At 36.0% G+C, this 21,860-nt stretch overlaps 6 protein-coding genes across 18 annotated transcripts in view; 3 read left to right on the forward strand and 3 right to left on the reverse strand.

Annotated features, from left to right (window-relative positions):
- The window catches only part of LOC111445045 (serine/threonine-protein kinase BLUS1-like), a 13,214-nt gene extending 10,786 nt beyond the window's left edge, over positions 1-2,428 (forward strand). For 5 of the 6 annotated variants that reach the window (XM_023083241.1, XM_023083240.1, XM_023083243.1 and 2 more), the window contains exons 16-21: positions 672-794; positions 871-913; positions 986-1,032; positions 1,728-1,789; positions 1,879-1,930; positions 2,046-2,428. In XM_023083241.1, coding sequence (XP_022939009.1) covers positions 672-794; positions 871-913; positions 986-1,032; positions 1,728-1,789; positions 1,879-1,930; positions 2,046-2,090 — 372 coding nt within the window. In that variant the 3' untranslated portion in view covers positions 2,091-2,428. Of the gene's footprint in view, positions 1-629; positions 795-870; positions 914-985; positions 1,033-1,727; positions 1,790-1,878; positions 1,931-2,045 lie in introns of those variants that run through there. The other variant, XM_023083245.1, reaches the window with a different exon arrangement.
- On the reverse strand, positions 1,404-5,689 carry LOC111445047. 3 transcript variants are annotated; one of them, XM_023083248.1, is made up of 8 exons: positions 5,514-5,689; positions 4,892-4,939; positions 4,715-4,761; positions 4,371-4,437; positions 4,261-4,304; positions 3,202-3,259; positions 3,080-3,126; positions 1,404-1,421 (listed from the first exon to the last, which is right to left on the reverse strand). In XM_023083248.1, coding segments are annotated over exons 1-8 (375 nt in total). In that variant the 5' UTR covers positions 5,577-5,689; the 3' UTR covers positions 1,404-1,420. The 3 variants fall into 3 exon arrangements, with proteins under 3 accessions (XP_022939016.1, XP_022939015.1, XP_022939014.1); XM_023083247.1 differs by lacking the exon at positions 1,404-1,421 and adding an exon at positions 1,997-2,180; XM_023083246.1 differs by lacking the exon at positions 1,404-1,421 and having other exon boundaries at positions 2,780-3,126.
- Positions 5,690-6,921: 1,232 nt separating this feature from the next.
- LOC111444756 (cinnamoyl-CoA reductase-like SNL6) lies at positions 6,922-9,558 on the forward strand. The gene is made up of 5 exons (XM_023082786.1): positions 6,922-7,282; positions 7,411-7,574; positions 8,041-8,247; positions 8,866-9,019; positions 9,119-9,558. Exons 1-5 carry the CDS (start codon positions 7,030-7,032, stop codon positions 9,433-9,435), a joined length of 1,095 nt encoding a protein of 364 aa, XP_022938554.1. The 5' UTR covers positions 6,922-7,029; the 3' UTR covers positions 9,436-9,558.
- A 378-nt stretch (positions 9,559-9,936) lies between these two features.
- Positions 9,937-15,142, forward strand: LOC111445546 (universal stress protein A-like protein). 5 transcript variants are annotated; one of them, XR_002710872.1, is made up of 9 exons: positions 9,937-10,001; positions 10,190-10,286; positions 11,480-11,920; positions 12,281-12,565; positions 13,683-13,804; positions 14,333-14,451; positions 14,625-14,802; positions 14,880-14,944; positions 15,051-15,124. XR_002710872.1 is itself a non-coding variant. In XM_023083992.1 (7 exons), the coding sequence occupies exons 4-7, from the start codon at positions 12,388-12,390 to the stop codon at positions 14,731-14,733; spliced, it is 528 nt and encodes a 175-aa protein (XP_022939760.1). In that variant the 5' UTR covers positions 9,937-10,001; positions 10,190-10,286; positions 11,480-11,920; positions 12,281-12,387; the 3' UTR covers positions 14,734-14,932. The 5 variants fall into 5 exon arrangements, 3 of the variants coding, with proteins under 3 accessions (XP_022939760.1, XP_022939759.1, XP_022939761.1); XR_002710871.1 differs by lacking the exon at positions 14,880-14,944 and having other exon boundaries at positions 15,051-15,142; XM_023083992.1 differs by lacking the exon at positions 15,051-15,124 and having other exon boundaries at positions 14,625-14,932.
- LOC111445547 (50S ribosomal protein L12, chloroplastic-like) lies at positions 14,980-15,837 on the reverse strand. Its single transcript, XM_023083995.1, has one exon. The coding sequence runs from the start codon at positions 15,755-15,757 to the stop codon at positions 15,206-15,208; it is 552 nt and encodes a 183-aa protein (XP_022939763.1). The 5' UTR covers positions 15,758-15,837; the 3' UTR covers positions 14,980-15,205.
- Positions 15,838-16,383: 546 nt separating this feature from the next.
- On the reverse strand, positions 16,384-20,112 carry LOC111445613 (monodehydroascorbate reductase 4, peroxisomal-like). 2 transcript variants are annotated; one of them, XM_023084111.1, is made up of 7 exons: positions 19,875-20,111; positions 19,246-19,297; positions 18,811-18,891; positions 18,393-18,511; positions 17,917-18,136; positions 17,699-17,817; positions 16,384-17,299 (listed from the first exon to the last, which is right to left on the reverse strand). In XM_023084111.1, exons 1-7 carry the CDS (start codon positions 19,992-19,994, stop codon positions 16,565-16,567), a joined length of 1,446 nt encoding a protein of 481 aa, XP_022939879.1. In that variant the 5' UTR covers positions 19,995-20,111; the 3' UTR covers positions 16,384-16,564. The 2 variants fall into 2 exon arrangements, with proteins under 2 accessions (XP_022939879.1, XP_022939880.1); XM_023084112.1 differs by lacking the exon at positions 18,811-18,891 and having other exon boundaries at positions 19,875-20,112.
- Between the last annotated feature and the right edge of the window lie 1,748 nt (positions 20,113-21,860).

Genomic DNA, 21,860 nt, shown 5'->3' on the forward strand with positions numbered 1-21,860 from the left:
GGGGGGGGGGGGGGGGGGGGTGTAAGAAACTGATCTTTCATTTAAAGAAATGAAAGAATCTAAAAGGGCATACAAAAAAAATCAAGCCCAATAAAAAGTAGAGACCCATACCAACTACAATAAGGGACTCCAATCCAACAAAATTGAACTTAGATCCTAATTACAAAAAGGCCTAGGGACGCGCTCTAAGGGACACATCAAATCTCATCCCTCTTAAATCTCAACAAACGGCCACTCCATCTCTCTAAAAATCTTATTGTTCTTCTCGAACCAAACTCCCAACAAAATAATAAAGCTAGCAAGCCAAAAATTTATGCCGAATTCGAAGTATGCCATCTTTTCTAAGAAACAGGTGGATTTTTACTTGTTATTTTGATTTTATACCATGCATGTATTCATGTTCACATTTGAGTTTCGTTCACTTCTGCATTTATTGACTTTTTATGAGGCTCTTGGTACTTTTGATTGGTAGAAAATTTCCCGTCAAATTTACCATTGCTTTTAAGTGGACTTTTGATCTTACTAGTTTTTATCTTATTTTCTACCAATCGATTTGGATATTGTATGCCTTGGGGATTTGTGCACTTGACTTCTCATATCACCAATGAACTTAGACATTTACCTTTTAGGCAATGGCTTTGTAACCATTGCCATTCTGTTTTTGTATTTAGGGTCCTATGACGGGCTCATTTAGCCCAGTCTGTGGAGGGACGGTAAGTCCAACATCCATGAACCTCACACCTGCTCTCCTTCCATCGATGCAATGCATTTTGCAGCAGAACATCCTTCAACGGGTCTGTTTTTCTCGCCCTTGTTTGTATTTGCAGTGCTTCAAAATAATTTTCTTATTTCTATCATTATTGTTGACAGGAAGAAATTGTTAAATTGATCAAGTATTTGGAACAATCGACTGGTATTTTTCCTCTTTTTGTTATTATAATTGGCTTTTTGGCACATTTTCTTATACTATATTTTTGACTGACAGGCAAGAATCCAGATGTATCAGAGACGGTCACCAGTGACCTTCTGCAGGTACATAGATGAACTTGATTTCCTTGTTAATTTTGAAAAAAGCCGTTCAGTGGTACATAATCGAGTTTGTATTTTTAAAAAGAAATTATGAAAAAACCAACTTTTATTAGAAAAAACGAAAGAACACACAAGGGTAATACAAAAAAAAGGAAATCTCATAACTAAAGGAGCAAAAAACAAACAAAAAGTAACAAACTGGTAACTATAGAGAAGGCTCCAATTTAAAAGAACAAGAGATAAAGCGTAAAAATCTTTAGTAATTGAGAGACCAAGAGGGAGGAACTGAACCTAGTCAAGACCCAAACCACAACCCCGAGAGCTTTCCGCATCTTTTAAGTACCCATAATTGAGGTATTTACATGCTTTGCCATTACTGGATTGCGATTTTTCTGTACAAAGGAATAATGAAGAATAATCGGCATGATAACAGTAGAAACAGGGTACATTAAATATCATAACAATAAATGATAATAGCAAAGTGTAATTAATCGGCATGATAAGAATAAATATCATGTGTGCCAAGCTGATTGCGTCAGTCTTCTTTCCAAATTATCTGAGGGGAAATCGGCTTTGTTCTTATATTTGATGCCAAAGGCTGCCGGATCATGGTCATGGCTCTTATCGAATGCAGTTATTTGTGCTTTTTATATGACATTTTCTAGGCTACTTCATCTAATACTATCAATGTTGACCAGACACCACCGGCTACCTTGAGGGAAAGAGAGTTACAATCTCAGGTCGTTCATCTGCAGCAGAGGTATAATTTTAAGACCAATCATTCAACTTCCCATTTACGTTTCTAACCAGATTTTCATGAACCTAATGTTTGATTATTTCTAATTTCAGAATTGATCGTCTTGTTGAAGAATTAGAGGAGCAGAAGTTGAAAAATGCCGAGGTATTATATCATACTTGATTGGAAACTCAGTATTATTCTGTTTAATTGCCTTGAATCTGGTGGGCTTTGTGATGAAAGCAACCGGACTTTATGTATTTCCCTTCGGTTTTCACAGTTCGAAAGACACATGATTTCTATGCAAAATAAAGAGAAAACATAAAAGAAAGCACATGAAGCGCAATGGGTAGATCGTCCTGATGCCTTGGCTTCTTGATTATTCTTTTAGCTATTAATGTGTGGCTGTCTCTGTCTGCAAGAAATTTCAGTGGATGATATGAGCCAATCGTTATTGTATTTGTAGTGTACTATAAGTGATGCCAAAAGGCAGACACCGAAAATTTTGTGTTCTTTAATGTATTTCCTATGTATCTTGTAATGCTGATCGTGTAATATATTGCCGTTTCTGTTTTTTTTTCTTGCTTTCTCACACTCCTCACAACGAGAACAGAATAATGAATGATATTCTTCTGCAAACGAATAGCATTGAAATTTGCCATTTTTTGTTGCCTCAATGATGCAAAAGCTTGAAATTTTATTTAGCCTACATTTTTGCAATAGCATGTGATACTGTTTATTATAGAGTTATGATTTCATAAGATTAATTATGCTAGTACAGTTGATTTTTAAAATTATGATTTTGTACTTTCTTATTATGCCCTCTTTTCTCAGACTCCACCATTCCACCATGCATTTCCGACCACAGTGGGCTACAATATGAAAAGCAAGCCACTGAGTCACTAATGGGTGGCTTTAGAACCTTCCATTGTAGTGCTTGCCGTGAACCACGTTTCATTCTCCAACAAACATGATAAGATATTACATCTATTCTTAAAGTTAGATGTTTGAATGCCGTGAACCACGTATCATTCTCCAACAAACAGGATAAGCTATTACATCTATTCTTAAAGTTAGATGTTTGAACCTTCACTAATATATCGTTAACTAAAAAAAAATAGAGCTAATTCACACAATCTACTATTGAAATCTCATTTTCGTGTCTACTATCTTATTGATCAGACAATCGAGAGGTCATTTGCCAATAAAATCGTCAAAACCCCACCAAAAAAGGTCACAGAAGTAGGAATATAAATATGTATCTTACTGAATGTGAACAAAACGAGGGTTTAAGCAGCAAAAGTCAAATATTACCAAAGTTTATTCTCAGACACGGCAGTAACAATGCCTCTCATTGTCTCCTGCAAAACAGGAAGAATCCAATTAAACTTATTCATTTTACCAAGTCTGGAAAAATAACATATTTGAGTAATTACCACAGAATGGTCTTTTAGGCCAAGAGAGATTAATAATGGCTTGTATGAACCTGATAAACTGCATAAACAAAAGAATAATTTCAGCATGTTATTTGAATATGGCTATCTTGATGGGACGTAAAAAGTTATATGCTTCAATATTCAACACATCAATAAATGTATTCTAAGAATTCTACAAGTGGGTCTACATCAAGTAAATGTCTTAAAGTAGTAGTGAAAAGCCCTTGAATTGCCATAAAGTTCTCCCTCCCAGAGAAAGTGGAATTGCCAAGCATCACCACAAAATTCTACCCATCTACTTAGTCACAGTTACCACTCAAAAAGGTTAAGGACCTTAACTTTGGACCGTATATATTGAGGCTTCAGAAATAAACAATGGGTTGAAGGAGATGAAAGTCATCCTCTCTTCTTGTAACAGCCTAAGCCCTCTGCTAGCAGATATTGTCCTCTTTAAACTTTCACTTTGAAGCTTCCCCTTAAGGTTAGGAGAGGTTTCTACACTTTTATAAGGAATGTTTCGTTCCCCTCTCCAACCAATGTAGGATCTCACAATCCACCCCCCCTTAGGGTCCTAGCGTCCTCGCTGGCACTCCGCTTGGTGTCTAGCTCTGATACCATTTGTAATAGCCCAAGCCTACCGCTAGCAGATATTGTCTTCTTTGGGCTATTGTGAGATCTCACACCAGTTGGAGTGGAGAAGCGAACAAAGAAAGCATTCCTTATAATATGACAAGTTTTAAGCTCTATAGTTGGATCTCTCATTAAGCATTAAGCCATGTTAAAGAAGCTTTAAGAAGCGTCTCTAGTAGGACACCCAGCAAAGCTAAAAGACACCAAATAAGGAATGTAGCATTTCCATAAATCAGAGTCTGACAAGTCAAGATCCCAAACATTAAGACAGGTTATCTACTTAATAGAAATATAGCACGTTTCGGTTATTGTATACATTATCCGCAGATTTCCAACGAGCACATGCACACATGCCCAGAAGTCAGATCTTCAAAAGGAGTAGAAGTGTTCAAACCATAAAGTTCGATGATGTTGAATTGGAAGGTTTACCTGATTTGTTCGATCAACTGACGTGCACATGCGACCAGCATCGGCTGAAAATTCCATGTATCAATCGCAGCATTATTCAGTAACAAACTACTATAACGTAGCTGACTTACCTCATCTCTTTTGCCAAAAACGGTAGACACTGAGAAGGTTGAATGAATTGCCATCCCCTCCTCCTTCCTGCGGATTGTAACATATAGATGTATAAGAAGCTTCTAATATAGCATAACAAAATAAGCATAAATCATTAGTTCCAATAACTTGGGAAGTTAATTTTTTGACCTTTCAAAAGATTTCAGCAATATTTAAGCTGAAATCTATGAAGTGTTACTCGTCCAAAGAAAAGTCTACGAAGTGTAATGGTTGTGAACTTAAGTGATGTCAGTTTGATTACAAATATGTCTATTTGATGGCATAGAATCGCTAAATTTTGCAGAAATGACCAGTAATTGCTCACCTCGCTTGCAGCATAGTCCCCATTGCTCCAATTTGAGTTGCAATAACCTTCAAATCAGTTTCAAACATCAGAGATGTAAAGAACACACACTAATAGATACCAAAATCCCCATTTCCCCATCCTCCTCCAACAAAAACATATGCACTTGTAATAATATAAAACCGAACTCCTACTGACAAGAAAATGATCGTCGTGGCGACAAACGACTATATCCGTTTTGATTCCCTGAAAGCAGAAGACATATGAATGAGATTACTAACTCCCTGAGCTAACCAATGATGAATAGTAAAGTGCCCTGAATTTGAACTAGAACATAGGCAATGAAATCCACAGATGTTCAAAAAATATACAATGACAGGTGTAGAATCCTGAATATGTTCATCAAAATCAAGTAACTATCGATGAAAAACAATAAGCCGCAAGGAGGATTTGAATCAAGCATTATATTCAAATGATTAATACAAGCAGGAAGAAGCAATTTAATTTCGGTAAACATCCTGCATATCCCTAACTCGAATTCCTAACTCAAATCACTTAACCCCAATTTAAATTTGTTTCCGTATCATCCAAATTCAAGCTTCCCCATCAGCAACTCGCAGACGAATCACCAGTCTATTAAAGCTAATAAAACTAGCTGCGGCATTTAAGCAAACAGGTTGTGTGCAAACGCGAATCCTTTAAATTAAAATCAACCCTAGAAAACAACGCTGCTACAGGGAAAATCACAACACCCAAATCCCGAATTCGTTCAAGGACTGAAGAGGATGGATTAATTTAATCCGGAGCAAGTAATCCATACCTTGATTTCCGATGAGGCCTGCTTGTGGGAAACCGGAAAGCGAGTACCACCCGAGCTTTCCATGCGGGAAGGAAGAGTCAAAGTGTCCTGACTAGGGTCAAGTCAATCAAGTTGCTTTGCTCACCAACTCTTCAACTTCGAAGTCAATCCACCTACCATTTGTTTTTCTCTGTTCTTCTAGTTCTTTAAGCAGCGCCCTTACAATTTATTTATTTATTTTTATTTATTGTTTTTAGTATGTCAAACCAATTTTTTTATTTTCTTTCTTTAAAACATTTTCAATTTAAAAATTTAAATAAAAAAATGACCTTTTCTAATTAAAAATAAATTATATATTTGATTAATTAAATGATACGTAGCTACATTTAATAAAACAATTATCGACCTACTAAACTAGATGAATCATACTAAAAAAACGAGTACGACTTAGTAATCACAAAATTTTAGTTACACGCGGTTGGACTTTTTCTACGCATTTAAAAATAAATGTATGGTCAAAATAAACTTTATACTTAATTTTTATATAACATTTAATCTACGTACTTATTTTTAATATTTTATTCTTTATAACTTTATAAATATGGAGTTGAATAAATCCTGTTTTAATTAAAAAAACAATTATAAATATGAAAGGCGGGAGTATTCATATGATCTAATTACCTAAATAACTTGAATTATGTCACTCAAAATCGTCTATCGACACTTCATAGATTATCTTTAAATTTTTTAATGTTACTTTTTGAAATGTGGCACTAAAAAAAATAAAACGGTATTTTTTATGTTTTTTTAAAAAAGTTTAAACATGTTTTTAATTTTTTTAAAAAAATCATAATTATTACTTTTAAAAACTAAAAAATTATTATACATATATATTTAAATTTTTAAAGTATTTTTGAATTCTAAAATATATATATATCTTAATATATATATATATATATTTGAATTAATAAAAAAACGTGGCAGCATTGTTAAAGATATTTAGTACTAGTTTACCATATATATCATATTTAATATTTTATTATAAGTTAAATATTTAAATATTTATCTTTTTTTACTATAAATATCTTTCAATATATTATTCTTTCACTACCTTAATTTGTTTGATTATAAATAGATAACTTTTACTTAACCGTAGTCTCCAACATTATTACTACTTTTAAGAGTAATATATATATATATATATATATATATATATATATATTATTTATTTATTTATTTATTTAGTGTGTGCTTGGTTTCGGGGAAGATGAGGTATAGAGAAAATGATGAGATTGGGTTGGCCCGACGCGCAATAATTCCAACTACTTTGAAATCTTTATTATTATTCTTCCGCAGTCTAAATTGAACCTCAACGAACCCAATTTATATATATATTTTTTGTCTCCTCCGGTGGGCTCTGTTAGTTTTGTTATAAGTAAGTGAAAATCCACGCAGCTGTCCACCACGAACAAATTTTCTACTCCCCAATTTCTCTCTCTCACTCTTCTCTCTCTAGATTTTCAGTGTAATCGGCGGAATGGGTGTTGTAGTTCGTTCCGAAGAGACTTTCGTATCGGAGTTGGAGCGGTGCCGCCGCATGCTCGTCGCCTGCGCCGGTGTTCAGAGGAGGAAAGACGGCAAGGAATTTAAAAGCCTAAAACCGAGGCCGATCGACGATGCAGATGAGAAGGTCGTGTGTGTAACTAGCGGCGTTTCGTTTCTCGGTTCCGCCATCGTTAACGAGCTATCACTTCACGGATACTTTGTTCGTGTCATTGTTGATAATCCTGGTGTGTAATTAATTAATTAATTGAAGTTCTTTGATTCTTCATTTTGATCAATTTCATTTGCTAATGATTCAAATCGAAATGGAATGTTGAGTTGTTATTTTGAGACTAATGAAATCCCTAAATGGCAGAGGATGTGAACAAATTGGAAGAGACGACGAGCGGCCGCCATAACGTGACGGTTGTTGTAGCGGATCTTACAGATGTAAATAGCTTAGTGGAAGCCTTCAATGGCTGCCGTGGCGTTTTTCACACCTCTTCCTCCATTGATCCTTCTGGTGTTTCTGGTTACACGGTGAGGGCTTGTTCTTTACTTTTCTTGGAAAGAAAGTTTCTGCCATTAAATGAACTCTCACATCCCTGTCTTCATCGCATCATATAGGATAGTTTTGATTTCTTTTCATTTGCTTTAGAGCCTCGATTGCTTTCATTCTCAACCATCGCTTCCATGTTCAGATCTCTATCACGTCATTTTCTCCTTAATTAATACTGATTTCATTGGTTGAACCTTCTAAAAATTTCTGGAAATTCTGAAGCATTCATATAATATAGTTGAACTGGCATCGCTACCGCTAATTGAACTAAGAACTCAGAAGAATATCAAATCATAAGTTTAGTCCTGCTTTAAATCCTGCTTTTGTAATTGTTCATGTTTTGAATTTTGTCTAATGGAATAGATCTAAGAACTTCTGAAAATATCAAGGTTTCGATGCTTTTGAAGTGTATTCTAAAGATATTTTGGGGATTGGACATTGGTACAGAAAGTAATGAGCGAAGTGGAAATGAGGACGACTGAGAATGTAATGGAGGCGTGCGCAAGAACAGAGACCGTACGAAATTGTGTTCTTACATCTTCTCTTCTTGCTTGCATCTGGCGGGACCAAGCTGGTGAAAGTGAAAGCATTGGATCCTCACGAATTGTCGACCATGCCTGCTGGAGCAGCTTACAGCTTTGCCAAGACAAAAAGGTCAGTCCATTTCTTTCTCCTTGCTTCATCATTAACAACATGATTTCTTCTTCCTCCTTCCTTGAGAACATGATTTCTCCATCTTCTTCCTAGAGAGCATGATTTCTTCCTCTTCTTCCTCGAGAGCATGATTTCTTCCTCTTCTTCCTCGAGAGCATGATTTCTTCCTCTTCTTCCTTGATTGCATGATTTCTTCCTCTTCTTCCTTGAGAACACGATTTCTTATTCTTCTTCCTTGAGAACACGATTTCTTATTCTTCTTCCATGAGAACACGATTTCTTCCTCTTCTTCCTTGAGAACACGATTTCTTCCTCTTCTTCCTTGAGAACACGATTTCTTCCTCTTCTTCCTTGAGAGCACGATTTCTTCCTCTTCCTCCTTGAGAACAGGATTTCCTCCTCTTCCTCCTTGAGAACAGGATTTCCTCCTCTTTCTCCTTAAGAACATGATTTCTAACAAAGAAGTTTGATTATCTTCCTCTTCTTCCTTGAGAGCACGATTTCTTCCTCTTCCTCCTTGAGAGCAGGATTTCCTCCTCTTCCTCCTTGAGAACAGGATTTCTTCTTCTTTCTCCTTAAGAACATGATTTCTAACAAAGAAGTTTGATTATAATGCAGTTATGGTTTGCATTGGGGAAACTGAAATCAGAGAAAGTGGCATGGAAAATAGCACAAGAAAGTGGGCTAAAACTAGCCACTATCTGTTCTGCGCTCATAACTGGCCCCAACTTCCACCGCAGAAGTTCAACTGCAACGATAGCTTATCTCAAAGGTAAGACTTCAAAAGCCATCGAAAAAGAATCTAAAACTTCAACATCAATATGCATACATATTAAAAAAAAACTCAAGACCTCCATTAATGTCAATCCAGGAGCTCGAGAGATGTACACAAATGGTCTACTGGCAACGGTAGACGTGACCAAATTAGCCAAAGCACACGTCTGTGTGTATGAAGGAATGAAGGAAAATTCTTCCAGCAGATACATATGTTTCGACCGTGTGATTTCAACAGCGAATGAAGCATCGATGCTGGCGACAGAGATCGGAGTCCCGGTTGGGAGTATAGTCCAAACCACTCCTCCAATCAACTCTCCGGTTTCGTTTCAACTGTCGAACAAGAAGCTGTGTGATCTAATGTTTAGAAGCAACCTTCAACGCAGCTGCTTGAATGAATACATATCTTCTTGAAGGAGGAATTCCAGGGTAAAAATATAGGAGTGGCATTTATTTATTTGATAAATATGATATAAATAGTCCATTTTTTATTACTTTGTTTATACATATTGAAGAGAGTGAGAGCGCAATTCTTTTATTACTCCTACAACTTGTCTTTGTAAAAAAAGAAAAAATATATATTAATCATTTATTCAATTTTTAAATTCTTAAATTCGACCGCATTCAAATTACAGTGATTAAAAAAACTTAAAATAATCTAGGCTCGTCTAATATTTAATTATAGTAACTTTAAAATTAAAATAGGTTTGGTTTGGAAAATTATTGAAAATATATACTTTGTGTGTCTAATTACAGTTAATTGTCAATAACCAATAATTCAGAAGCTATAATTTTAGATTCTCCTAAAAATCAGTGCATAAAATAAAATAAAATAAAATAATATAACATATATATATATTATTATATATATATATATATATATTATTATATTATTATATTGGTATTTAAATAGGAGAAAAGTGAAAAGGCAGGTTTTGGAAGACAGAAGCCGTTCCCAATATTGGCTGTCACTGCCATCGGTACTCTGTGAATATTTCTTCTTCTTCTTCGTCTTCTTCTTCTTCTTCTTCTTCTTCTCTCTCTTCCGTTTCTCTCTCTTCAAAATCCATGAATGCTTCGCACACATTTGTATGCTGAATCCAACATCACTCCCGATTACGATAATTAAATCTTTTTTTGTTTGTTTGTATTTTCATATATCGCACAGAATACAAGAAGATCGATCCCGAACTCAGAAACTCTTCCACAACGACCTCGCTTTTCCGGCAACCGCCAAGAAATCTCCAACGCTCCTCTCCTTTCCGGTCAGTTTTCCGATCGCCTTGTTTATTTAGGGTTTCGCGTCTTTTCTCAGATGCCTCTGTTTTCATCTTCAAATTAGTTTTAATGTTTGTTATTGAATTTCAAATGCAATTCAAATCATATATTATTATTATTATTACATTTGTAGTGTTTTCTTCTCAAATATAGAAATGCTGACTATATCCAATTAAAATCTTTCTATATATATATATATATATATATTTTTTTTTTTTTTGTTGGAAATCATAATTTTATTTTCAAATCGATATATTTCTTCAGTTTCTTGAAAATTAAACTCATTTAAAAAATAAAAAAGAATAATAATTTGTGTGGTTGGATATGGGAGCGTTTTCTTTTTCCAACATAGGAAATACTGGCCATCCAATTAATTTTTTCTTTAACGTTTTTTTTAAATAATTCATTTTCTTAATTTTCTCAGACAGAAAATACCAATTATTATAGAGTTATAGTTAACTATTCTTAACTAAAATAAATAAATAAATAAATAAAAAGGGTAAATTATTTTAATGAAAAATAAAGAAATAAAATAGGAGTAATTTGGGTGGGCTATCCCAGTCATGAAGTTGACCCATCATCCCACGTGTTATCTTATCCATTTAAAACTAATTATATTATTTGGTCATATTTTTTAACCTATTTTTGTGTGTATTTTTTACCCATTTATTTTACTTCCCAAAATAATGAAATAAAAGTGTTTTTTTTTAAGTAAAAATCCTATTTAATCAAAATCACTTTTTGCTGGAGAATGAAAATTGCAAGCTAATTTAAGAAATGATAGTAAGTTTATAATCAAAGAATACTCCCTCCACCTCCAATTGGTATGAGGTTTTTTTGGAAAATCAAAAGCAAAGCCATGAGAGCTTATGCTCAAAGTAGACAATATCATATCATTGTAGAGAGTTTGTTGGAGGACAGGTATTGGAAGATGAAAGTCTTTATAACAAAGAATGAATGTAGAGCAAATTGTCATGAGAGCTGCTCAAAATTGACACTATCATGGTCTGCGTTCTTCTAGCACTCTTTACCTTAAAAAAAAAATTCTCATGCAAAATCCATGTAATGAACAAAAGAATATTAAATGAGAGAGAACAGTTTTTTTTTTTTTAAATTTTAATTTTTTTTTATTTTTAATTTCGTAGACTACATTCTAAGTGTTCATCTAAATTTCTTGCAGATTCTGATCAAGAAATCAGAAAAAGAGAATTCAAATATGGAAAAAGACTCATCTCGACCCACACGGCGGCAGAGATTCGCGGTGGACGACGGCGCCGATCTAATAGACTGCTCCGGCAAGCAATGCCAGTCGTGCACCACCGGCTTGGTTGCGGACTGCGTCGCCATCTGGTTATGCCCATGCTCGGTTGTCAGCTTCTTGGCTCTGGCTCTCGTCAAACTTCCGTGGATGATCGGGCGGCGGTGTCTGCAGCAGAGAAGGCAGAAGAGGAAATTGATTGGGCGGAGAGGAGAACGCGAGGGCGGTGGTGTGGCGGCGGAGAGTGGTGGGGGTGCGGCTAGTGAGGAGGGGCTGCCGCCGTGGTTCGGAGAGGAAGAAGCAGGGATGGGGAATTTGAGTGCGAGGTTTGAAGCAGAGAGAATTTGGGTGCAGTTGCATCAGGTGGGTCAGTTGGGGTTTGGAACTGTTTCCTTCACTGGGAATACAAATTTGTAAAAGGTTACAAATTATCTAAATTATTATTAATTTTGCATTAATTTAGCCTTTAAATTCACTAAATATGCTATCAATTTATAATAATCTAAACCTTATTATAAAAAATCTCATCAAAATTAAATGTTAATATATGTTTTTAATGAATTAAGTTTTGTAGTTTATAAACACATTTAATCCCATAATTAATTGATTAAATTCTATTAAATTTTGATATATTTTTTTGGTGTAGCAACTAAATGGTTAGGAAATTTTAAATAAAATAATAAAATTGTTTTGTTTTTGTTTTTTTTTTTTTTTTTTTTGTAGACAAGAAATAAGAACGGAATCCAGGCTACCATTGAGCATCGAGACTCGAGAGATAGAGATCGTATGAGGAAAGAGCTTCTTGCGAAGAATCGACTACAGAGACAACGATGGAGGATCAACCGACTCGAATAATGCTTGCAGTGAATCAGTCAACCATCAATGGCTATCCGCATGCATCCATAAGCTGTAGAAGGGCCTTCGAATGGACTCTCCAGAAGATCGTCCGCTCCAACACCTCTGGTTTCCACTTGCTCTTCCTCCATGTCCAAGTTCCTGACGAAGACGGTTCGTTCTCCGTCTCCTCTCGATTTCTTTACTTTCTTATTCTTTTCTTTATGGCCTCTTTTCCTAATGCTGATCGATTATGTGAAATGCGATGCTATTCTGTTGGTTGTTTACTGTTTTGCGGAATCTTGAGCTTCGTTGGATGAACTTCGACCTTTAATTTGATCATTTTTTGGTTGATTGGGAGCAGAGAAGGGAAGTGTTTCTTTGTAAGAAGGTGTTATTTCTGCTACCGCCCTGTCGTCTCGGCTGATCTTAAAATTTTGTAAATTAGTTGTAAATATATCCAGTGATTGCACCGATGATTGGTTTATATGATTTTCTTGTACACAATGGATTCTCTGTTTCAAAATTTCTTGAAGTTTCGAATCTATAAATAAGAAACGAGCTTACTCGGTCTTCCTCTTGATGTATTTTTTCTGTCCGATACAGATACGTGCAATATTTAGGTGTTATTCGTTTTTTCCTGGTAATTGATTCAACCATCTTTTTCATCAACATCTTTGGAGAAAGACTAATGCTATTTCATCTGTCCAATCGTCAAGGAACTTGTTAAATTCAAAACATCCAAATATGACCAAAACATTCACAAACCAAATGCAAAGCTCAAGCAAGCCCGTGCATAAAATTAGCAGAAGTGTGGTGTCTGATTATCTAACATAACATTGAATTTAGGATGACTCTTGAGAAAAAGTGTTTTTTAGGTTACTCCTAAAAGAGCTTATAGAACACATAAGAATTAAGTGTGTCTTGTTATATTACTTTTACCCTCTTCATGGATTTTTTAGATTCGTTGGCCATTTTTGAGGAAGACTATCTCCCATTTCACAAGATAATGGTTATTGGTTCCGTTAGTAGGTACTATACTATCGCTTGAGGAAGTGGATCAATTTTTTTTTTGCAGTATTAGTATAATGCTAGACTCATTAGATCACCTTGAATAGTTTGGCCTTCTGGACGACTCCTCCAATCTCTCCGATGCGTCCATTCTTTATCTTACATAATCACATTGAGAACTGATGTGTGGGATATTACAAAATGATGCTGATTCCATGTATCATATGCTAGAAAATAACTGCTAACCAAAACAGTACTCTGCTCATTTGATTTCTTGTAGGTTTTGATGGCTCAGATAGTATCTCTGCGTCCTCTGATGATTTTAAAGACCAGAACCCTAGGTACAATTCAAGAGGGCTTCAACTACTGGAATTCTTTGTCACGAGATGTCATGAACTTGGGGTAATGTAATCCATGTTTATACGATTTTTCATGGTGGAGTGATCTGTCAATATAAATATGCAAATTATACAGCCAGCTTTACATGATGTTCATATTCCACATAAATCAAATGTGAGATCCCACGTTGGTGGGAGAGGGGAACGAAACATTCTTTATAAGGGTGTGTAAACCTCCCTCTTGTAGATGCGTCTTAAAACCGTGAGGCTGACGGCGATACGTAAAGTGCCAAAGCAGACAATATCTGCTAGCAGTGGGTTTGAACTGTTACAAATGGTATTAGAGCTAAGCACCAAGGGGTGTGCCAGCGAGGAAGCTGTGCCTCGAAAGGGGTGGATTGTGAGATCCCACGTCAATTGGAGAGGAGAATAAAACATTATTTATAAAGGTGTGGAAACTTCTCCCTAGTAGATGTGTCTTAAAATCGTGAAGCCGACGACGTTACGTAATTGGCTAAAACGGACAATATCTACAAGTGGTGAGTTTGAGCTGTTACATTTGTGTTACAATCATTGTGTGGCAATTTTGTAGGTCACTTGCGAATCTTGGCTTAAGAAAGGCGATCCAACTGAAGTAATTTGCCTAGAGGCGAAACGCGTGCAACCTGATTTTCTAGTTCTGGGAAGCAGGGGGCTTGGCCCGTTCAAGAAGTATGCTCTAGTTTTATTAGCGCTTCTACATTAGTGATTCTAAAGTACAAACCACATTTGATCATTTCTTCCAATCTCCGGTCTTAGAGCCGTCCGGAGTCTGTGTTTACCATTGACCCTTTACGGAATTGGAAACCTAACTGCCTGAAAATTCCTCTTGTGGATGTCTGTAGGGTTTTTGTGGGCACTGTAAGTGAGTTCTGTGCAAAACATGCCGAGTGCCCTGTCATTACAATCAAACGCAGGGAGGACGAGACGCCCGAAGATCCCATCGATGACTGAGTTTTCAGCCAGTAAAACTCACGGCCTCTTTGATTTCCCTTCATCATGTTTATAAATAAGAAACTTTTGGTGAGCGTCTTGTGCATTTAGTGTGTAAAGGTTGCAAATTCGCCACTGATTTGCATTTGTGTTGTGATTTGTTCAAGCATACAGCCATTATTTTGTTCATTTGATTGATGACTCATTTGGGATTTGGTAACATCCTTTCCATGTGAGATATATAGTTAAAACCATTCTCTTTCTCTCTAGAAAACAGGAATTTTGTATGGAATTTCACAGAAATAGACGTTGAAATACAAGTTTATGTAATTTTACAGATCCAATGAAGGAAGAAGAAGAACAAGGGCAACAATTTGGTGAATAGAAGCAGAAAATAAGCATGGCTTCACAGTTCATATCAAGAAAAATGGAAAATCCGCAAGACTGAGTAAGTTTCTCTAAAACAAATTTAACTCCTTTTTCCCCGCCGCCATTAAACAATGGTGATTTTAGCTCCAGCTTCTTCGAGCTGTTTCTTGGCATCCTCAGCTTCTTCTTTCGAAACCCCTTCTTTGAATTTCTTGGGCAGACCTTCGATGAGTTCTTTAGCTTCCTTCAAAGCCAAGTTTGTCAGTGCCCTCACTGACTTAATCACTGCAATTCTGGCATTGCTAGGCACTTCCTCAATGACCACATCGAATTCCGTCTTCTCCTCCACTGCCTCGGCTGCTGCGTCACCACCTGCGACGCCACCAGGTGCTGCCACAACAGCGGCAGGGGCGAAGGCAGCGGCGGAGACCCCAAGCTTGTCTTGGAGGAAGTCGACCAGAATCCGGGCCTCTTCAAGGGTGAGGTTGGAGATGTCGGAGCCGAGTTTCTCGATTTTCTCAGGGGCTGACACGGCGGCGATGGGGCGGAGGCGGGTGGTGCGGTGGGATAGGAATGGGAGGGTCGTGGGTTTGGAGGAGAGGGTGGAGAAAGAGGAATGGGAATGAGAAAGGAGAGATGGGGTACGGAGGGTGAGAGTGGAGAGTGTGGAAGCCATTTTCTTCTTCTGGTGAAAATAGAAAGAAAGACAGAACGAACGAACGAAGAAGATGATATGATAGGATAAGGAATTGTTGTTGGAAGACTTGGATATAGAACTTACAAGGTGTTTGGTATTTTTATCTTCCTTCACTACCCCTCATATTTTTTACTTATTACTCCCCAGAGAGACTCAGCTACTCGGTCCCAGTGGAGGGCAAAATAGGGAGATAAGGAAAAAGGTAAGCTCTTATTCTATTTCAATTTTATTTAATAATTGTATTACTTCCCTGGAGATAATTCTTAACTATAACACTTTCTTTCCATATTTTCATTCAAAATAATAATATGAAATCTGTTTTTCCTCGATTTCATTTTAAACCAACTCGAGCATTAGTGGTTCCCAACTCGAGCATTAGTAGTTCGTGTAAGCATGATAAGATTGATTTTTTTTATTAAAAAAATTGTATTTATTCGAAATATTCGAATTCATAGTCAAATTTTTAAAATATTTTCGAAGTATTAATTATAATTTAATTATTTTTATTTCACCATTCAGATTGATTAACATTTTAAAAATATTAGAACTAACCAACTACGACGATAATGACCTAACTAAAAAGCGAATGAGTCTCACCAGTAAAGTAAACTATAAATTATCGGACTTTTTTTTATTTTTTATATATAGCTTTTTTGTAATTGAATATATGTTTGATAGCATTCAATATTTCCCACCGTTATGAATGATACCAAGTACATAATTGGTACATCATCAAACCTCCCATGCTTGATGCTTTGCTAAACCCGGTACACGACTCGACTCTTCTCACCATCGGCGACGTCTCCTCCCATACCAATATGCAAATGCAGCAATCGATCCAGCAAGGATAACCCCAGCGGTCGCATGCCATGGATACACTGGTTTTTCTAGAACAAGGGAAGGACCAGAATCACCAACATTGGTGATTTGTGATGGAGGAGGTGGTTTGCGACTAACTGCCATGGCATAGCTCAGTCCTCGGCTTTCCAACTCAGCCAAATCCTCAATAGCAGGTTTCAGACCGGTGACCATGGCTATAGCTGCATACTCTTCTTTTGTTCCACCTTCAAGAAAAGATCCAACTAGGTGACCTTTGTTTACCCAATAAGCCCCGAACGTGTTCCCTGAGAAATCCCCGAAATGTACGACCTCCCCAACATTGTCCCCGTAAAACTGCCACGAGAGTGCGAATATTCTCGAGTAGAAAAATGGTACATAATCAAACTCTCCAGATTTTTCTGGCTCCATAATGGCAGCAACAGCATGTCTAGCACATTTTCTGGCAGAATCAACATGCTCGAGTCTCCGGGTCTCACCGAAAAGCTTGACTGGAAATGCTGCTACATCTCCAACTGCATAGACCGAGCTATTACTCGACTGCATCTTTTCGTTTACCTTGATTCCACCCTTTTCCAAGGTCAGCTGGCCTTCAAACAGACTCGTGTTTGGTCGGATTCCTATTCCGACAACAACCATGTCCACAAGGAGCCGTTTTCCATCTCTTAGGTTGACAGCAACAACCTGAAAATGGTTAGTTAATCAGTGTCTACAAAGAATTTGTTGAAAATTATTGGGAGTGAGTCCCACATTGGTTAATTTAGTGGAAGATCATAGGTTTATAAGTGTGGAATACTATCTCCATTGGTATGAGGCCTTTTGGAGAAGCCCAAAGCAAAGCCATCAAAGTGAACAATATCATATGCTATTGTGGAGAGTCGTGATTCCTAACATGATATCAATATCATATGCCATTGTGGAGAGTCGTGATTCCTAACATGATATTAGAGCCATGCCCTAAATTTAAGTGGACATTGTGATTCCGGGAGGAAAAACTTTATGAAACAAACAAGGAATCAGTTCCTCTTTCTCTCATCAAATTCATATTTTTTCACCCAATCACTAAAGTTGAGTCTGCAGTACCTTTCCGTCAGCGTCCATATCAAAAGATGACAAGGCAGTTCCTTTGACAAACTCCACTCCTTTAGATTTGTAATAATCTTCATAAAAGCTTGCAATCTTGGGGGTAAATAGACGAGGCACTATAAAGATGAAAAGTTCCTCAAGTTTACCAATTGTGCATGCACCAAGGATGGTTAATGACAAGCAATAAAAGAAAGCAGAACAGCTAGGTTACTTACTGCACTGTGCTTCAGGGAAAACCATTGTTACATTAATTTTATTAATCACTAGAGATGCAGCACACTCCATTCCTATGTAGCCACCACCGATCACAACAGCATTACCCCCCGAACAAGAATGCATCACATCAACAAGCCTATTCGCATCGGTTAGGTCTCGTAGATAACATACATTTTCTGCATCCGATCCATTCACTCCAAATTCTTCTAGCTTCAAAGCCTACACCCGAAAGAACGAAAAAAAGGAAAAATACTCAACCCATCGCAAGAACTCGAAGCCATTTACACACTGGCTACTTGTACATTTTGAAGCCAAGGACTACAATTCTAGACTACCATGAAACTTCAAGATCTATTAGATCAGTGAAATCTGTCTCACAATGAGCAACAAGTTTGGACCATTTATACCCAGATGTTAGCTAAAGAAAGCGAAAATATATGAAAATTGTGCTTTCTTTAAAAGATTGCTTCTATACCCGAGCACCTGTTGCGACGATGAGAATCTTGTAACTGATAGTCTCTCCAGCTGCTGTTAACAAGGTCTTACGCCTAACATCAGCTGATATTACTCGGGTCCCAAGAACTAATTCAATTCCTGAAGAGAAGACAGAATCATGGTTACTAGGCTTCACAACTAATACCTGCCTGAATCATGACTCATGAGATATACAAATTTGTATATGAAAAAGCAGAAATGATATCAGATGATCAAATTATCGCATGCTCCTAATTTCTGGCTGTGTGCATTTGAGTATACAAAGGTATAAAGTGATATGAAATGACTCAACTAGAGGCGAGCAGTAGAAAATGATTAGCATGATCAAATGCTCTATGAACTTCCTACATCTACACGTTAGAATTGCAGACCAAACAAGGCAGATACGAATTACTTGCCATGTTCTTTGTACCATTTTGGAGTTAACCGTTCCTCATTGGCACCGACACATGTGTGGAATGCTGGAAGGCGTGCTGGAGCTGCACATTAGCATAGAATTCTACATTACATGTGTCCTAAAAAAAAACAATGGCAAAAGTTTCTGTTGGATGCTAATCAAGATGGCATACAAAAGTTAGCATCCTGCTAAATGACAAGAGCAACCATCCCATGCTCAAGGAAACGCCTGGTTTTCGGTAATTCTTGAAGAAATGTATCAAATGATTTTTTTAGTACAACAATTGAAGATACGAGGATTTAAACTTCTGACTTCAAAGAAAGGAGTACATGTCAGCTACCAATAAGCTATGCTCACTATGGCTTCTGTTAGTTGTTCTATTTCCTAATCTATTATACATAAATAGCCATTGATGCGGCAAAGTAAAAAGTCCTACCTTCTGGAAGTAAATACCCTTTACTTAAAGCAGGTCTCTCATAAGGGGCTACCTATCAGAGATTCAAAGAAACTTCGTATCATGAAAAATCAAAGATAATTCCCACTTTGCACATGAATAGCAAATGAAATAAGATAACAAAATAGTACTGATTTTATTATAAACATCAATTTATCTTCTAGTTTACGTGTTTAATCCAACTGAGAAGCTCCACGACGACAGGGAATGAGCAGTTCAGCAGAGAAATTCTGTGTCATATATGGTAATTAATGATATTCAAATCATAGGGAGAAAATTTCTATTTATAAAGAAAAGAACACCGGCAGAAGTAGGAGTGCCAAAAACAGATGGACCTGTTTGTTCAATATGCCTCGAAAATCCATTTCCAGTTGATGACAAATAGATACATACAAAACAGGTATAATAACGACGAGACTTAAGAAATCAGAGATTCCCAAAAGAATGCCTGAATCAGGGAATTTGCTTGTGAAAAGTGGAATCCTATTTTGAACTAAAAGTTGAATCATGTAAGTGCGTGGCGATGAAAATGTGATAATCATTGCGAAGAAGAAGAAGAAGAAGAAGTAAAGTTAGGTAAGGAATTAGGGAGATAGAAAGGATTTGCTCACCGATTCCTCGGAGATTATGCAGAGTTCGCCATGAGAGACTCCTCTGTTGGAGAATTCAAGGGCGGCATAACCAGCAGCAACGCCTCCACCAAGAATCACATACACAAACGCCCTCCCCATCTTCCTCCTCTCTATCTCTTTCTCTCGCTATTGGTCTCCGGTGGTGCAGTCGATTCTGAGCATGGACCTCCTTCCGAACCATTCCAAGAGATAAAGAAGAAGATAAAATTATATAATATTTTCTTGTGTGGACTTAATTTTATTTTCTTTAAATTCGGATTTTATTTCAATTTTATCAATGTTTTGTATGAAAAAAAATAATAAATTAATAATAATACATTTGAAATTTTTAATTAGTATTATGGAGGCTAAAATCGTCATTTAACATTCTCTTAAATATTATTTCAGCGTACAAAAGACAAATCAATTTCCAGCTATCCTATATCGGCGACGCGTGGCAGTTAAGGAAAGGACAAATTTACCATATTGTCCTCCGTTCTATCACTGCCACATACTACATTTTCTTTCCTTTTTCTTTTTTTTTTGTTTTTTTGCAAAGTGAATTGCGAAAATTCTGTGAAATATTATGGTTCATACAAAATATAATTTTTTTTAAAAAAAAATGAATTTGATGAATTATACACGAATATATCAACGTCACAAATTTATTCAAATCGGCAAATTAGAGTTATAATTAGAGATGTCTATTTAACTTACAGGAACTGTCCTATTTAATATGGGAAAATTCTCGTTTAAACAAGGAATGAAAGAGGGAGCGGGGAAGAGATCTTTCTCCATTAACTAACATCGGGGCGTAGACGAAAATTATATGCGAAGATGACATAAAAATTCTTAGCGAGAAACTCGATCCGTGTAAATTGGGCCTAAGCCTAATGATTTTGAATCCAAGGCCCAGCCCAAAGGAAGATTGGGCCATTTAGAACTAAAAAGGATTCAATTGGTAAGGTTACATATGCAAACATAGCTCAAAATCTAGTGGCCATCATAAGCATTTTAAAAAACACAACATCATGCATACATACATATATATATATATATACACATATACATACATGGGCGACCACAACATGTGCTGAAATTGTCCAAATGTTCCACGTGCATATCATGTATTTCATGATTCTTATTTACAATTATTTTGTGCCTCAAATAACATGTGCTCATAAATAATAAGGGAGAAGGTCTTATTTGCAAAGAGATATGGGCGTTGGGGACAAAATGCAAAAAGTGGCTTCTACCTTTTGTCCTTTGTTTACCCTTTTGGAATGTGAAGTAATTTTAATTTTTTTAAGAAAGCTACCCTCACATTTTTATAATTTGCTTGCCACTCCCTAGCTTTTTGTTAATTCAAATGAGGCCCTTCACATATTTGCATTTTAGTCCATATCTTCTTGGCTTTCCTACTTTTTAATTTTTTAAAGGACTTTTTAGCAAAGAAGTGACATTTCAGGATGGGAATATATCATAATAATAATTGAGTACTTGTGTTTTGTATATGTCATTCTTTTTAATGTTTATCTCGTGGGCTAAATAAATATCAGTTTTTTTTTTTTTTTTTATCTTAAAAAAAAACGCGGTGGAAATATCGGTGTAACTTTACCTTTAAGGGTACACTTTTTTTTTTCTTAAATGGTTGAAAATAAACGTGATGATTTAATAAGCTTAGATTTATTTATCACATGTGCAAATTTATGCAGTAACAAACTTATAGTGAATAAATAAATTTTTAAAAGTATGTAATGATAAATTTAATTTATGGAGGTTGACTGTTTGATTGAACTATTTATAATTTTTTAAGTTTTGTAGTTTTTTTTTTTTAGCCCAAAAGATTTAATATAATTTGAGTCGAGATAAGTTTTAAAATTTAAATAAGGTCATATACAGCTCGGTACAACCAAATTAATATATATATATATATATATATATATATATATATATATATATATATATATATATATATATATAAAA

Source organism: Cucurbita moschata, unplaced genomic scaffold (assembly GCF_002738365.1).
Source record: "Cucurbita moschata cultivar Rifu unplaced genomic scaffold, Cmos_1.0 Cmo_Scf00007, whole genome shotgun sequence".
Taxonomy (NCBI): Eukaryota; Viridiplantae; Streptophyta; class Magnoliopsida; order Cucurbitales; family Cucurbitaceae; genus Cucurbita; species Cucurbita moschata.

What these genes read in the sequence shown, in the direction of transcription:
- LOC111444756 (XM_023082786.1), top strand. Translation starts at nt 7,030, where the DNA reads ATGGGTGTTGTAGTTCGTTCCGAAGAGACTTTCGTATCGGAGTTGGAG. An exon ending in CTGGTGTTTCTGGTTACACG is followed by an intron (nt 7,575 to 8,040) that starts GTGAGGGCTTGT and finishes ACATTGGTACAG; the next exon opens with AAAGTAATGAGCGAAGTGGA. An exon ending in AACGATAGCTTATCTCAAAG is followed by an intron (nt 9,020 to 9,118) that starts GTAAGACTTCAA and finishes ATGTCAATCCAG; the next exon opens with GAGCTCGAGAGATGTACACA.
- LOC111445613 (XM_023084111.1), bottom strand. Translation starts at nt 19,994, where the DNA reads ATGGGGAGGGCGTTTGTGTATGTGATTCTTGGTGGAGGCGTTGCTGCT. An exon ending in GCATAATCTCCGAGGAATCG is followed by an intron (nt 19,298 to 19,874) that starts GTGAGCAAATCC and finishes AATCTCTGATAG; the next exon opens with GTAGCCCCTTATGAGAGACC. An exon ending in AAAATGGTACAAAGAACATG is followed by an intron (nt 18,512 to 18,810) that starts GCAAGTAATTCG and finishes TCTTCTCTTCAG; the next exon opens with GAATTGAATTAGTTCTTGGG.
- LOC111445047 (XM_023083246.1), bottom strand. Translation starts at nt 5,576, where the DNA reads ATGGAAAGCTCGGGTGGTACTCGCTTTCCGGTTTCCCACAAGCAGGCC. An exon ending in GGGACTATGCTGCAAGCGAG is followed by an intron (nt 4,438 to 4,714) that starts GTGAGCAATTAC and finishes TACAATCCGCAG; the next exon opens with GAAGGAGGAGGGGATGGCAA. An exon ending in CAGTTGATCGAACAAATCAG is followed by an intron (nt 3,260 to 4,260) that starts GTAAACCTTCCA and finishes TTGTTTATGCAG; the next exon opens with TTTATCAGGTTCATACAAGC.
- LOC111445546 (XM_023083991.1), top strand. Translation starts at nt 10,113, where the DNA reads ATGCTGAATCCAACATCACTCCCGATTACGATAATTAAATCTTTTTTT. An exon ending in CAACGCTCCTCTCCTTTCCG is followed by an intron (nt 10,287 to 11,479) that starts GTCAGTTTTCCG and finishes AATTTCTTGCAG; the next exon opens with ATTCTGATCAAGAAATCAGA. An exon ending in GTTCGGAGAGGAAGAAGCAG is followed by an intron (nt 11,862 to 11,894) that starts GGATGGGGAATT and finishes GGTTTGAAGCAG; the next exon opens with AGAGAATTTGGGTGCAGTTG.
- LOC111445547 (XM_023083995.1), bottom strand. Translation starts at nt 15,757, where the DNA reads ATGGCTTCCACACTCTCCACTCTCACCCTCCGTACCCCATCTCTCCTT.